Source organism: Crotalus tigris, unplaced genomic scaffold (genome assembly GCF_016545835.1).
Source record: "Crotalus tigris isolate CLP2741 ecotype Arizona unplaced genomic scaffold, ASM1654583v1 scf7180000021690.217554, whole genome shotgun sequence".
Lineage (NCBI taxonomy): Eukaryota > Metazoa > Chordata > Lepidosauria > Squamata > Viperidae > Crotalus > Crotalus tigris.
Window position 1 is genome coordinate 4,394 of NW_024098634.1, and position 16,232 is coordinate 20,625.

At 45.1% G+C, this 16,232-nt stretch overlaps 1 protein-coding gene across 1 annotated transcript; it reads left to right on the top strand.

Moving 5' to 3' along the window:
• The first annotated feature begins 6,568 nt into the window (after positions 1–6,568).
• LOC120296890 (transmembrane protein 221-like) lies at positions 6,569–13,791 on the top strand. The gene is made up of 3 exons (XM_039318929.1): positions 6,569–6,998; positions 11,367–11,452; positions 12,954–13,791. The coding sequence occupies exons 1-3, from the start codon at positions 6,712–6,714 to the stop codon at positions 13,460–13,462; spliced, it is 882 nt and encodes a 293-aa protein (XP_039174863.1). The 5' UTR covers positions 6,569–6,711; the 3' UTR covers positions 13,463–13,791.
• Positions 13,792–16,232: the final 2,441 nt, after the last annotated feature.

Consider the following 16,232-nt stretch of genomic DNA (forward strand, 5'->3'; position numbering starts at 1 on the left):
CCATACCGAAGCACTCCAGGTTTGTTGTCAATGTTCATTTTGCTCTAGGAGTTCATGGTGACGTAACCCTAACCCTAAGTGGAATTTTCCTTCAATGGGATTTTCCCATGTATTTTACCAGGAAACATAGAAAGGGCAGCCTAGAAAAGTCAGTGCCCTCCTAACCATACCCAAGCACCCCTAGTTTGTTGTCGATGTCCATTTTGCTCTAGGAATTCACGGTGACGTAACCCTAACCCTAAGTGGAATTTTCCTACAATGCAATTTTCCCATGTATTTTACCAGGAATCATAGATAAGGTGGCCTAGAAAAGACAGTGCCCTCCTTACCATACCCAAGGACTCCAAGTTCATTGGCGATGTCCATTTTGCTGTAGGAGTTCACGGTGACGTAACCCTAACCCTAAGTGGAATTTTCCTACAATGGGATTTTCCCATGTATTTTACCAGGAAACATAGAAAGGGCAGCCTAGAAAAGTCAGTGCCCTCCTAACCATACCCAAGCACCCCTAGTTTGTTGTCGATGTCCATTTTGCTCTAAGAGTTCTCGGTGACATAACCGTAACCCTAAGTGGAATTTTCCTACAATGGGATTTTCCCATGTATTTTACCAGGAAACATAGAAAGGGCAGCCTAGAAAAGTCAGTGCCCTTCTAACCATACCCAAGCACTCCTAGTTTGTTGGCGATGTCCTTTTTGCTCTAAGAGTTCACGGTGACACAACCCTAACCCTAAGTGGAATTTTCCTCCAATGGGATTTTCCCATGTATTTTACCAGGAAACATACATAGGGCAGCCTAGAAAAGTCAGTGCCCTCCTAACCATACCCAAGCACCCCTAGTTTGTTGTCGATGTCCATTTTGCTCTAAGAATTCACGGTGACGTAACCCTAACCCTAAGTTGAATTTTCCTACAATGGGATTTTCCCATGTATTTTACCAGGAAACATAGATAAGGTGGCCTAGAAAAGACAGTGCCCTCCTTACCATACCCAAGAACTCCGAGTTCGTTGGCGATGTCCATTTTGCTCTAAGAGTTCGCGGTGACTTAACCCTAACCCTAAGTGGAATTTTCCTACAATGGGATTTTCCCATGTATTTTACCAGGAAACATGGAAAGGGCAGCCTAGAAAAGTCAGTGCCCTCCTAACCATACCCAAGCACTCCGAATTTGTTGTCGATGTACATTTTGCTCTAGGAGTTCACGGTGACGTAACCCTAACCCTAAGTGGAATTTTCCTCCAATGGGATTTTCCCATGTATTTTACAAGGAAACATACATAGGGCACCCTAGAAAAGTCAGTGCCCTCCTAACCATACCCAAGCACTCCAAGTTTGTTGTCAATGTTCATTTTGCTCTAGGAGTTCATGGTGACGTAACCCTAACCCTAAATGGAATTTTCCTACAATGGGATTTTCCCATGTATTTTACCAGGAAACATAGAAGGGCAGCCTAGAAAAGTCAGTGCCCTCCTAACCATACCCAAGCACTCCGAGTTTGTTGCGATGTCCATTTTGCTCTAGGAGTTCACGGTGACGTAACCCTAACCCTAAGTGGAATTTTCCTACAATGGGATTTTCCCATGTATTTTACCAGGAAACATACATAGGGCAGCCTAGAAAAGTCAGTGCCCTCCTAACCATACCCAAGCACTCCGAGTTTGTTGGCGATGTCCATTTTGCTCTAGGAGTTCACGGTGACGTAACCCTAACCCTAAGTGGAATTTTCCTCCAATGGGATTTTCCCATGTATTTTACCAGGAAACATAGAAAGGGCAGCCTAGAAAAGTCAGTGCCCTCCTAACCATACCCAAGCACTCCGAGTTTGTTGGCGATGTCCATTTTGCTCTAAGAGTTTCGGTGACGTAACCCTAACCCTAAGTGGAATTTTCCTCCAATGGGATTTTCCCATGTATTTTACCAGGAAACATACATAGGGCAACCTAGAAAAGTCAGTGCCCTCCTAACCATACCCAAGCACTCCAAGTTTCTTGTCGATGTTCATTTTGCTCTAGGAGTTCACAGTGACGTAACCCTAACCGTAAGTGGAATTTTCCTACAATGGGATTTTCCCATGTATTTTACGAGGAAACATAGAAAGGGCAGCCTAGAAAAGTCAGTGCCCTCCTAACCATACCCAAGCACTCCGAGTTTGTTGTCGATGTCCATTTTGCTTCTGGAGTTCACGGTGACGTAACCCTAACCCTAAGTGGAATTTTCCTACAATGGGATTTTCCCATGTATTTTACCAGGAAACATAGAAAGGGCAGCCTAGAAAAGTCAGTGCCCTCCTAACCATACCCAAGCACTCCTAGTTTGTTGTCGATGTCCATTTTGCTCTAGGAGTTCATGGTGACGTAACCCTAACCCTAAGTGGAATTTTCCTCCAATGGGATTTTCCCATGTATTTTACCAGGAAACATAGAAAGGGCAGCCTAGAAAAGTCAGTGCCCTCCTAACCATACCCAAGCACTCCGAGTTTGTTGGCATGTCCATTTTGCTCTAGGAGTTCTTGGTGACGTAACCCTAACCCTAAGTGGAATTTTCCTCCAATGGGATTTTCCCATGTATTTTACAAGGAAACATACATAGGGCACCTAGAAAAGTCAGTGCCCTCCTAACCATACCCAAGCACTCGAGTTTGTTGTCGATGTCCATTTTGCTCTAAGGAGTTCACGGTGACGTAACCCTAACCCTAAGTGGAATTTTCCTACAATGGGATTTTCCCATGTATTTTACCAGGAAACATAGAAAGGGCAGCCTAGAAAAGTCAGTGCCCTCCTAACCATACCCAAGCACTCCGAGTTTGTTGGCAATGTCCATTTTGCTCTAAGAGTTCTCGGTGACGTAACCCTAACCCTAAGTGGAATTTTCCTACAATGGGATTTTCCCATGTATTTTACCAGGAAACATAGATAAGGGCAGCCTAGAAAAGTCAGTGCCCTCCTAACCATACCCAAGCACTCCAAGTTTCTTGGCGATGTCATTTTGCTCTAGGAGTTCACAGTGACGTAACCCTAACCCTAAGTGGAATTTTTCTCCAATGGGATTTTCCCATGTATTTTACCAGGAAACATAGAAAGGGCAGCCTAGAAAAGTCAGTGCCCTCCTAACCATACCCAAGCACTCCTAGTTTGTTGGCGATGTCCATTTTGCTCTAGGAGTTCACGGTGACGTAACCCTAACCCTAAGTGGAATTTTCCTACAATGGGATTTTCCCATGTATTTTACCAGGAAACATAGAAAGGGCAGCCTAGAAAAGTCAGTGCCCTCCTAACCATACCCAAGCACTCCTAGTTTGTTGGCGATGTCCATTTTGCTCTAAGAGTTCACGGTGACGTAACCCTAACCCTAAGTGGAATTTTTCTCCAATGGGATTTTCCCATGTATTTTACCAGGAAACATAGATAGGGCAGCCTAGAAAAGTCAGTGCCCTCCTAACCATACCCAAGCACTCCTAGTTGTTGGCGATGTCCATTTTGCTCTAGGAGTTCACGGTGACGTAACCCTAACCCTAAGTGGAATTTTCCTACAATGGGATTTTCCCATGTATTTTACCAGGAAACATAGAAAGGGCAGCCTAGAAAAGTCAGTGCCCTCCTAACCATACCCAAGCACTCCTAGTTTGTTTCCGATGTCCATTTTGCTCTAAGAGTTTACAGTGACGTAACCCTAACCCTAAGTGGAATTTTTCTCCAATGAGATTTTCCCATGTATTTTACCAGGAAACATAGAAAGGGCAGCCTAGAAAAGTCAGTGCCCTCCTAACCATACCCAAGCACTCCGGTTTGTTGGTGATGTCCATTTTGCTCTAAGAGTTCACTGGTGACGTAACCCTAACCCTAAGTGGAATTTTCCTACAATGGGATTTTCCCATGTATTTTACCAGGAAACATAGAAAGGGCAGCCTAGAAAAGTCAGTGCCCTACTAACCATACCCAAGCACTCCTAGTTTGTTTCCGATGTCCATTTTGCTCTAAGAGTTTACACGTAACCCTAACCCTAAGTGACGTAACCCTAACAGCCTAAGTCCCCTAGGAATTTTCCTCCAACGTAACCCTAACCCTAAGGGATTTTCTTACCATGTATTTTACCAGGAAACATAGAAAGGGCACCCTAGAAAAGTCAGTGCCCTCCTACCCATACCCAAGCACTCCTAGTTTGTTTCCGATGTCCATTTTGCTCTAAGAGTTTACAGTGACGTAACCCTAACCCTAAGTGGAATTTTTCTCCAAAGGGATTTTCCCATGTATTTTACCAGGAAACATAGAAAGGGCAGCCTAGAAAAATCAGTGCCCTCCTAACCATACCCAAGCACTCCGAGTTTGTTGGCAATGTCCATTTTGCTCTAAGAGTTCTTGGTGACGTAACCCTAACCCTAAGTGGAATTTCCCTACAATGGGATTTTCCCATGTATTTTACCAGGAAACGTAGAAAGGGCAGCCTAGAAAAGTCAGTGCCCTCCTACCCATACCCAAGCACTCCTAATTTGTTTCCGATGTCCATATTGCTCTAAGAGTTCACGGTGACGTAATCCTAACCCTAAGTGGAATTTTCCTACAATGGGATTTTCCCATGTATTTTACCAGGAAACATAGAAAGGGCAGCGTAGAAAAGTCAGTGCCCTTCTAACCATACCCAAGCACTCCAGGTTTGTTGGCGATGTCCATTTTGCTCTCAGAGTTCACGGTGACGTAACCCTAACCTTAAGTGGAATTTTCCTCCAGTGGGATTTTCCCATGTATTTTACCAGGAAACATACATAGGGAAGCCTAGAAAAGTCAGTGCCCTACTAACCATACCCAAGCACTCCGAGTACGTTGGCGATGTCCATTTTGCTCTAGGAATTCACGGTGACATAACCCTAACCCTAATTGTAATTTTCCTACAATGAGATTTTCCCATGTATTTTACCAGGAAACATAGATAGGGCAGCCTAGAAAAGTCAGTGCCCTCCTAACCATACCCAAGCACTACGAGTTTGTTGGCGATGTCCATCTTGCTCTAGTAGTTCATGGTGACGTAACCCTAACCCTAAGTGGATTTTCCTCCAATGAGATTTTCCCATGTATTTTACCAGGAAACATAGATAGGGCAGCCTAGAAAAGTCAGTGCCCTCCTAACCATACCCAAGCACTCCGGGTACGTTGGCGATGTCCATTTTGCTCTAGGAGTTCATGGTGACGTAACCCTAACCCTAAGTGGAATTTTTCTACAATGGGATTTTCCCATGTATTTTACCAGGAAACATAGAAAGGGCAGCCTAGAAAAGTCAGTGCCCTCCTAACCATACCCAAGCACTCCGAGTTTGTTGGCGATGTCCATTTTGCTCTAAGAGTTCACAGTGACGTAACCCTAACCCTAAGTGGGTTTTTTCTCCAATGGAATTTTCCCATGCATTTTACCAGGAAACATAGTTATTTCAGCCTAGAAAAGTCAGTGCCCTGCTAACCATACCCAAGCACTCCGAGTTTGTTGGCGATGTCCATTTTGCTCTAAGAGTTCACGGTGACGTAATCCTAACCCTAAGTGGAATTTTCCTACAATGGGATTTTCCCATGTATTTTACCAGGAAACATAGAAAGGGCAGCCTAGAAAAGTCAGTCCCCTTCTAACCATACCGAAGCACTCCGGGTACGTTGGCGATGTCCATTTTGCTCTAGGAGTTCATGGTGACGTAACCCTAACCCTAAGTGGAATTTTTCTACAATGGGATTTTCCCATGTATTTTACCAGGAAACATAGAAAGGGCAGCCTAGAAAAGTCAGTGCCCTCCTAACCATACCCAAGCACTCCGAGTTTGTTGGCGATGTCCATTTTGCTCTAAGAGCACAGACGTGTCTCCAATTTTTCCCATGCTCTAGGAGTTCAACCATACCCAAGGTGACGCTAAGAGTTCACCTAATCCCTAAGTGGAATTTTCCTACAATGGGATTTTCCCATGTATTTTACCAGGAAACATAGAAAGGGCAGCCTAGAAAAGTCAGTCCCCTTCTAACCATACCGAAGCACTCCGAGTTTGCTCGCGATGTCCATTTTGCTCTAAGAGTTCACGGTGACGTAACCCTAACCCTAAGTGGAATTTTCCTCCAATGGGATTTTCCCATGTATTTTACCAGGAAACATACATAGGGCACCCTAGAAAAGTCAGTGCCCTCCTAATGATACCCAAGAACTCCGAGTTTGTTGGCGATTTCCATTTTCCTCTAGGAGTTCATGGAGACGTAACCGTAACCCTAAATGGAATTTTCCTCCAATGGGATTTTCCCATGAATTTTATCGGGAAACATACATAGGGCAGCCTAGAAAAGTCAGTGCCCTCCTAACCATACCCAAGCACTCCGAGTTTGTTGGCGATGTCCATCCTGCACTAGGAGTTCACGTTGACGTAACCCTAATGTCCTCCATCTCTATTCTGATTCTAATTCCAATGTGTCTGCGCTGCATTTGAGCGCGGCAATGGAGTTTGGCCAACCCGGGTTGAGCGCGGAGGATGAAGAAATTAGGATAGGATCCAGGCTCAATTGGAAGGGCGGCGGTCCGAGGACTGGGCGGTCAGTGGCGAGAAGGACCCCCGCAGCCCTCTTCTCCCCGCGCAGCCGCTCACTTCGGCCGCGCCCCCTTCCCTCTCCAAAACGACGTCTCGGCACCAACTTTGGGGAAAAGTTTTTCGCCCGACTTTCCGTCGTTCCTCCTCGGCCCGTACCGTCCCGATGCTCTCCCAGTACGGGCACCGCGCTTTGGGCGCGCTGATGCTCTTGGGCACCGCCTCGGGCTTGGTGGCCGTGCTGGCCTCGATGCTGCTCTTCCAGATCCAAGGAGGCGCCGTCGGCAACCGCGACCTGACCCAGCGGCTCCGGGCGCTGCTGCGGCCCATCTCGGCCGGCCTGGCCTCGCTCGGCTTGGTGCTCAGCCTGAGCTGCCTGCTGCTGAGCCTCCTGCACGGCTACTGCGGCGCCGAGCGATGCGCGGCCTCCGGGGGCGGGCTGGGCAGCGAGAGGTGCGTATGTGGGGGAGTGAAGGGCCCCGAAGCGACACAAGGTCCCCTCGCCACGATCGGGGGTGGTGGAGGCTTTTCCTGAGGGTGGCATTTTCAGAACTGGGTTTGAAGGGGGGGGAGGCACTTAGTTGGCGCAGAGCATGTAACTTGGGTTAACTTCTGCTAAGCCACGATGTATTGACCTCTGCTTTGCTGAAGAAGCCCCCCTCAAGCTGGGCTACCATATCACATCAAGCGTTAAAGTATGATTTAACGGTCAGATCCATCCAGTCAACCCGACCCAAGTGCAGAAATTAAGGCTTTTCAAGATCCTAAAAAGAGTGTGGTTCAGCATCATACAGGTGGTCCTTGACTGACCACAACAGCCTCAAATTTCCATTGCTAAGCAAGAAAGACGATTGTTAAGTGAATTTTGTCCCAGTTTATGACCTTTCTTGACACAGTTGTTAAGGGACTCGCTGCAGTTATTAAGTTAGCAACATGGTGGTTAAGTGAACCTGGCTTCCCCACTGACTTTGCTTGTCAGTTCACAAAAGGTGATCGCACGACCCTGGGACACTACAGTTAATAATAATAATAATAATAATAATAATAATAATAATAATAATAATAATAATAATAATAATAATATAATAATAAAGTTGGAAGGGACCTTGGAGGTCATCTAGCACAACCCCCTGCTCAGGCAGGAAACCCTATACCATTTCAGACAAATGGCTATCCAGTCTCTTCTTAAAAACTTCCAGTTGCCAAGCATCTGAAGTTTGATCACATGACCACGGGGATGCTGCAACTATTGTGTGAAAAATGGTTGTTTAAGTCACTTTTTTCAGTGCTTTTGTCACTTTGAATGGTCACTAAGTGAACGGTTGTAAGTCGAGGACTACTTGTATCCTGCTTTTCAGTCATGCTGCTGGCTGGGGAATTCTGGGAATTAAAGTCCACATACCTTATGGTTGCTAAGCTTGAGAAACACTGCTCTAAAGTCAGAGGTAGCCTATCTTTGAATAGTGTACAATATTATGGAGGCGGATAGAAAGGGCAGCCCTGCTTCTGAGTCTCTTACAGGCTTCTGCTACCAGAATAAATAAGATATTCCAGGTTTCTATGTGGAGCAGAAGGTGAGATTAGGTAGCCCACAAAACCATTTTTATAAATCAGCTTAATGGTGTCCTTAATGCTTCTGGTAAGTGCTATTATTCACGATAGTAAGAAGAGAACCTCTGCATCCAGGCGTAGTATACCTTTAGATACTATATGCTGTCAGTCAAGAGATACTATCTTTGAATTCTACTTGATCAGATCTAACAAATGACTGGGAGTCAGCCAGAGTTGGTTATAAGATGGGTGGCTATATAAATGTTTTAAATAAATAAATACATAACAAAGAGAAAGAACACAAGGGTGAAGTCAAGATTTGGGGGCATCAATTTGTCCAACAATAGAGGATATATGTAGTTTATGATTGGCCTGTGAGTTGACTTGGTTATTTTCTTGCAGATGTTCCTTTACCTGCCTAGATAGTACTTCTCAATCTTAGCGGCTTTAAAATATGCGGACTCCAATTCCCAGAATTCTGCAGTGAACAAGCTGGTTGGGGAATTCTGGGACTTGAAATCCACGCATCTTAAAATGGCTGAAGTTGAGAAACACCACTATAGGGCAGAGGTCTCCAACCTTTTGGGTACCAGGGACTGCTTATGTGGAAAGAGGTTTTTCCGTGGACCAGAGGGGGCATGGTTTTGTGTGCTGCCTGCATCCCACGGATGGAGCTTTGCTTGTTTGTGCGGCCCGGTTGTGGGCATGCCATGGCCCGGTACCGGTCTCTGGACCGGGGGTTGGAGACCCCTGCGATAGGGAATCAATCCAAAGGTAACCAAATTAAGCAGATATTTGTTGCCTTTTGAGCTTGACATAATTTTAAGTCTTTCTTTTGGCTTTGATTTTGATTGAGCTAAGCCACACGATGGTTGGGTTCACATCATACATTGAACCAGGGTTAAAAAAAACAGAGCAGATGTATTCACATTAAATCCTGTATCTAAATAAAGAAACCTGAGTAGGGCTTATTATAATAGTCTGATTCACAAAACATGTTGAACTACAGTCCATGTTTGGCTTGTCCAACATGTGCAAATCCATGCAGGCTCTAGAATGCTTGTAGCTAATATTTACATATTTCCAAGGTTGACAAAAATTCATTAAAACTGCAACAGAATCATAGGGGGATAATTTTTGTATAAGTCTCCCATTCTAGAGCTTTGCTCCAGGATCACATCAGCCTTGAGGATTGCTCACATTATTGTGCAAAGTGCAATACACACCAACCACCTGCGTGTGCCAGCCTTTATAAAGTGAAATTCTATTTTAATGAGCAAGTTTGGAATCCAGCCTACTGGCACTCACTCTATTCATTATGCTTTCATCTCAGCTCCTCCAGTTTTCCTGAGTTGCTGTGGTGATTCTGAACACTTCAAATGTTCTTTCTGGATTCCACCTGATATCTCCCTTCCCTTCCATTTTCTTCTCTCTCTGACCCATAATCTACATTAAATTCCTTTCCTTCTCCCTCCTTCTCGTTTTCACTTTCCTTTCCCTCTTTCCTTCCCCTTCTCTTTCTGTTTCCTTTCCCTCTCCTTCCTTCCCATTTTTCCTCATTTCCTTTCCCTCTTCCCTTTCCCCCTTTCTTTCTCTTCTCTTCCCTTTCTCCCTTTCCTTTCCTTGTCCTTCCTTCCCATTTTCCTTTTCTTCCCTCCCCTTCTATCCCTGCCAAGGAGAGCAGTGGGGTGGAATTCCTTCTGCAGTTGACAAAGCAAGACTCAATACTTGAAGACACCAAAAGACAGGCTGTGATTCCATTCCTCCCTTCCCTCCGTCCCCCCCCCCTAAGGCTCCCTGTGAAGATGAAGTTTCAACCCTGGTAACCAGCTGCTCCTTCCCCCGCCCCCCCCCCCAAAGCTTCACATTCTTACTCCCCAGTCAACTGCTTGAATTCCTGCCTGTTAAAGAGAACTGCAATAACTCCCAACAGCTCTGACCCAAGTAAGAATTTAAAAGAGCTCTTTTATTAAAATAAATGGGTCAGATATTAATCAAAAGCCATCACTCTTTGGGCTTGAGCTGACCCCCCCCTTCCCAAAACAGAGGGGCTATTTCACCCATGGATACAATGGATGGCTGGGTTCCTCAGCTCTTTGGCAACTTCAGCACAAAGTTGCTTTTTTGCACTGTTCACAATTTGCCCAGGACAATCAAATCTACAGTATAAGGAGTCCTTGACTTATGACAATTGGGACCGGGACTTCTGTTGCTAAGAGTAGTGGCTGTTGAGTTGAGTTGCAATCCAATTCAACAACTTTTTTTGCTATGGTCATTAACCAAATCATGTTTGTTAAGTGAATTACACGGTTGTTAAGCAAATCTGGCTTTCTCCTTTGACTCTGCTTGTCAGAAGCCGTCTAGGAAGGTCATAAAGGGCGACCACATAACCCTGGGATGCTGCAACCGTCGTAAATATAACCAGTGGCCAAGTGCTGAAATTTTGATCCCGTGACCATGGGTTTCCTGCGAAGGTTGTTAAATGTGAAAAATGGTTGTGAAGTCACTTTTTTTACTGCTGTTGTTAACTTTGAACGGTCCCTAATGAAAGTAGGTATGTTGAGGACTCTCTGTATTTTAGGACAATATGTAAGTAATTATAATAATAACAACAAGAAGAAGAAGAAGAAGAAGAAGAAGAAGTTGGAAGGGACCTTGGAGGTCATTAAATCCAACCCCCTGCTCAGGCAGGTAACCCTATACCATTTCAGACAAATGGCTGTCCAGTCTCTTCTTAAAAACTTCCAGTGTTGGAGCATTCACCCCTTCTGGAGGCAGGTTGTTCCACTGGTTAATTGTTCTCACTGTCAGGAAGTTTCTCCTTAGTTCTAGTTGCTTCTCTCCTTGATTAGTTTCCATCTGTTGCTTCTTGTTCTGCCTTCAGGTGCTTTGGAAAATAGCTTGAATTCCTCTTCTTTGGGGCAGCCCCTGAGATATTGGAAGACTGCTATTATGTACTCCCTCGTCCTTCTCTTCATTAAACTAGAGCAGGGGTAGGCAACCTCGGCTCTTTTATGACTCGTGGACTTCAACTCCCAGAATCCCTGAGCCAGCACAACTGGCTCAGGAATTCTGGGAGTTGAAGTCCACGAGTCATAAAAGAGCCGAGGTTGCCTACCCCTGAACTAGAGCCACTAGACATACCCAATTCCAGCAACCGTTCCTTATATTCATCAACATTATAATAGGTTTGCATGTGAGTTGTTTGGAGCAGGGATCTATCTACTTGGCAGACAAAAATAATAAAAATATATTGTTCTTATGTCACAGAGGTGACTGGTTCCTGCTGGAGAGCCGAAAAGTGAGACATGTAGCTGTGGGTGTGTTTTGCTGCGCTGTTTTAGCCTACCTAGCAGGTGAGTAGTTTCTCCCTTCCCTTTCTGGTTTCCCTTGCTTGTCCTTTCCTAGAAGAAATGTTCAAAAACTGGTCTGAAAATTATGTTTGGTGTAAGGAAATAAAATTTCCCATCCACATAACTTCTGGAGTATTGAGAACCATGCTTTAAAAACAAGTTAGGCACAAAGGAAAGGCATGGAGAGAAGTTACAAAGGCATCCAATTCTATTTTATTTTGTATTTATCTATGGTCTATGTCAGTGATGGCGAACCTTTTAGAGACCAAGTGCCCAAACTGCAATCCAAAACCCACTTATGTATCGTCGGGTGCCAGGTGGGCATGGCCCATTGGGTGGGTGTGGCCCATTGGGTGGACCTGGCCCATTGGGTGGGCGTGGCTGCAGTGGTAACGGCAGACTGGGTGGGACTAAAAAGTTCAATCAATCAGTTCCAACTTTGCGAGATCTTTTTTTCTCCCACAAGAAGTTGAAATTGATTGATGGATTGAACCTTTTTTTTTTTTTTTTTTGCACACGGCAGCCTAAAGCAAAAAGGTTTTATAAAACCCAGCTGAAGGTCTAGGACTGGGGCGATGGAGCGTGTGCCCAAAGAGAGGACTCTGCGTGCCACCTGTGCCATAGGTTCGCCACCATGGGTCTATGTTTTCATTCAAATTGTATTTTTTAGAGCTTATTTTATTATAAACTGCACAGAGACGTCTGGCTATTGGGTGGTTTAATTTAAAATATATAAATTGCAAGGAAGCATACAGGCAGTCCTTGACGTACGACCACAGTTCAGTCCAAAAGTGATGTTGCTAAGTGAAACCTTTGTTAAATGAGTTTTGCCCCATTTTATGAACTTTCTTGCCACAGCTGTTAAGTGAATTGCTATAGTTGTTAAGTTAGTAACATGGTTGTTAAGTGAATTAAGTGTCTTCCCCATTTGTCAGGTCACAAAAGCTGATCCTAGGACACTGCAGCCATCATAAATATGAACCAGTTGCCAAGTGTCCGAATTCTGATCATGTGACCACGAGGAAGCTGCAGTGGTCGTGAGAAAAATGGTCATAAGTCACTTTTTTCAATGCTGTTGTAACTTGAACGGCACTTAATGAACCGTTATAAGTTGAGGACTACCTGTGTAGGCCAAGCCTTCTTCAGTATGCTAATTGCTGGGAGAATTGTGAGTCAGTGTGTTGAGGGAATCCAATTCTTAGCATTTTGAACACATGGGTTACAAACTTGGTTGATCGTTCTGGGACAGGAGTAGGCAACCTTGTCTCTTTTATGACTCGTGGACTTCAACTCCCAGAATTCTTGAGCCAGCATGGCTCAGCTTGGAAACCTCTCCATTTCCCCTCAGCATGGCTGGCTCAGGAATTCTGGGAGTTGAAGTCCACGAGTCATAAAAGAGCCAAGGTTGCCTACCCCTGTTCTGGGAGAACCCAATTCTTTTGTAGGCTGCTTTAAGCTTTGGTCCTTGTTAAAAATTTCATTTCCCCTCTCTTCTGCTCTCCAGCCCTCTCGATCTACGTGATGATGGCATTTGAGAGAGAAACGGGAATTACCTGTGTTTGTATCTTCTCCTCTGGGATCATCGTCTTGATCATTACGGTGATCCACGTGCTCGTCCGGGCTTCCAAAGCCACGCAACATAGCCCAGGAGAATTGTCACACAATCTTTACGAGAACGGCTCAGCCCAGAGCGGCGAAACACCAGCCGTTCATCCTAGTGATGCTCCAAAGGTGGCTTCTTCACGGTCACATCTGGAAATCCACCCAGAGGTTTCGTACCTGTCCTACGTGGAGCAGAAGTCCCACCAGACCATCCCAGCGAGCAGCACCAATGTCACCTCCGTGGACAGTGTTGTACCAACCCTGGAGAAAGAGGGCTGTAGCATCCCCAGAATGCACCAGACACTTTCGGCAGAGTCCGGCCTTCTGCTGAGCCACGGGGTGAGGCAGGAAATGAGGAAAGTCCTATCTCGCAAACCGAAGGGATCAGGCAAAGGTTCAACCTTGGTGTAAGGACCCACCCCACTTTGCATCTTTAAGAAGACAGAACTCTTGGAATAGTTCTTCCAACAGGCATCCTTTATTAAGAGAAAATGGTTGCAGGCGTTCTAGACAGGACTTGGGGTCCAAGCTCTCCCATTCAAGGTTTTAAGGGGTTCCCCAGTAGCCCACCTAATCACCCCCTTTTTCCAGCGACAGTCTTAGGCATTACACTCACACCCCCTTTTCCTTACTACCGGCTGGATGGAGACTTCAGAGGGGAGTACATGAAAGGTAATAGCCCCATTGTTATGGTTAGTCCTTTTGGTGATATCCACATTCAGTCCCTTTGAAGTGTACCAAAGGAAGTGAGGGCCATAAAGCCCCTTTGTTCACCCCCTTCCCTTCATCGTATGACAGAATCCAGAGAAGGCAGAAATGGGGTTTTCTATAGTTGATAACTAGAGATGAAATATAATTGGATTCTGACACTTGGTGTGAAATCTCAGAAAGCGTGGCGATCCCGATCCCCACAGAAATCTTCAATCTCCAGACGACCTTTGTTGGAAGGAACACTTAACCATATTGCTTGATTGCTTCACACGCTCTCTCGTTCACTCATAAGACAGTGGGGAACAACCTTATTTAGATTCCTTTAAAAGGAAATTAGGATCAGCCCCATGGTTTTATGACAATTCGCCATGGCCAACTTGCCACAGCCAACTCACACCGCGGGACAACTCACCATCGCCAACTTGCTGCAGGACAAGAGTTTTACACTAATATCAAAGGAATAGCGGAACAGAATAATTAAAGAACGGATGCAAAAAGGAGGTACCCAACAAAATACGAATGGCAGAAATGAAAATATTTTTGTATTTATTTTAAATAATTAAATTGAATTGTTCAGTTGTCTTGCGGCGAGTTGTCCTGCAGCAAGCTGGCTATGGCGAATTGTCCCAGTCCACAGCCCCACTAGATGGAACTTCACAGGAGGACCAGAACTCCACTTTATTGAGACAGGCTATAACAGGGGTAGGCAACCTTGGCCCTTTTATGACTCGTGGACTTCAACTCCCAGAATTCCTGAGCCAGCCATGCTGAGGGGAAAGGGAGAGGTTTCCATGCTGAGCTATGCTGGCTCAGGAAATTCTGGGAGTTGAAGTCCACGAGTCATAAAAGAGCCAAGGTTGCCTATCCCTGGGCTATAACAACAAAATGTTGCAAGCCTGATTTTGCTGTGCAAATAGTCCTCGACTTACAACAGTTCATTTAGTGACCAAAGTTACAACTGCACTGGAAAAAGTGAGTCAGGACCATTTTTCATACTTACGACCGTTGCAGCATCCCCATGATCACTTGATCAAAATTCAGATGCTCGGCAATTGACTCTCAGTTATGACGGTTGCAGTGTCCCGGGGTCATGCGATGACTTTGGTGACCTTCTGACGAGCAAGGTCAATGGGGAAGCCCGATTCACTTAACAACCCTATGACTCACTGAAGAACTGCAGTGCTTCACTTAATAACCGTGGCAAGAAAGATCATAAAATGGGTCAAAGCTCACTTTACAAATGTCTCACTTAGCAACAGATATTTTGAGCTCCATTATGGTTGTAAGTTGAGGACTACCTGTATTTCCCCTCCTTGGATCAGGGAGGTGATTGTCTGAGCCATTTCCAAATATTATCTTGATACCCAGGGCTTAAAGAAACATTTTTGACGTCACCTCCCTTACTCTCAGCAATTAGAAAAATCCACATATTACAGATTGTGTGAGGATGTCTACATAGACAAGGGGTAGGCAACCTTGGTTCTTTTATGACTTGTGGACTTCAACTCCCAGAATTCCTCAGCCAGCATGGCTCAGCTTGGAAACCTCTCCCTTTCCCCTCAGCATGGCTGGCTCAGGAATTCTGGGAGTTGAAGTCCACGAGTCATAAAAGAGCCAAGGTTGCCTACCCCTGCCCTAATGCATGCTGGCTGAGGAATTCTGGGAGTTGGTCCACAAGTCATAAAAGGGCCAAGTTTGAAGACCCCTGCCCTAATGCATGCTGCAAACCAGCATCAAGAAAGACTGCTACTGAACATGGAGGCTTCCTTTAATGATCCTATTACCTCCAATTTTGTTCTACTAATATTAGATGCCATCCATTATTAGATACGGTACTACATTTAAATTGTTCTTAGGTGCTACCATAAAGAGGCAATTTGTCTGGACTCACACTAGTAAAGGAAGATTGGTTGTATAGGTCAGGGTTCCCCAACCCCTGTCCGTGACTTGGAACTGGGCTACAGCCTGTTCGGAACCGGGCCACGGAAGTGATAGGTGAATGTGTATGCATGAGGCTGCATTTTTGAAAGTGGCACACATGAAACCATATTCTCTCCCCCCCCCCCGCTGCTTCCACCAGTCCATCGAACTGTAAAGGTTGGAGACCACTGTTATATAGGTCATCCTTGACTTATGACCGTAACTGAGCCCAGAATTATAGTTATACATTGAGGCATCACATGGCCAGACCCGATTTTTCAACCTTTTTGTAGTGGTGGTGTTAAGTGAATCCATTTTACCCAACGGTCTTTTTTTGGGGGCCAGAAACTGGAAGTACTGGAAATCAGCAAAATTTGAAAAAATAAAAAACCATGGTCACATGACCATGGGACACTGCAAAGAGCTGTAAAAGTGAGCGGGTTGCCAAGTGTACAGAATACGATCACATCACCGCAGGGGTGTACGGGTGTGAGGCGGCCATAATTTCAAAACTGAGTTACAAATAGTTTTGGGGAGCCCATTGTAGCTT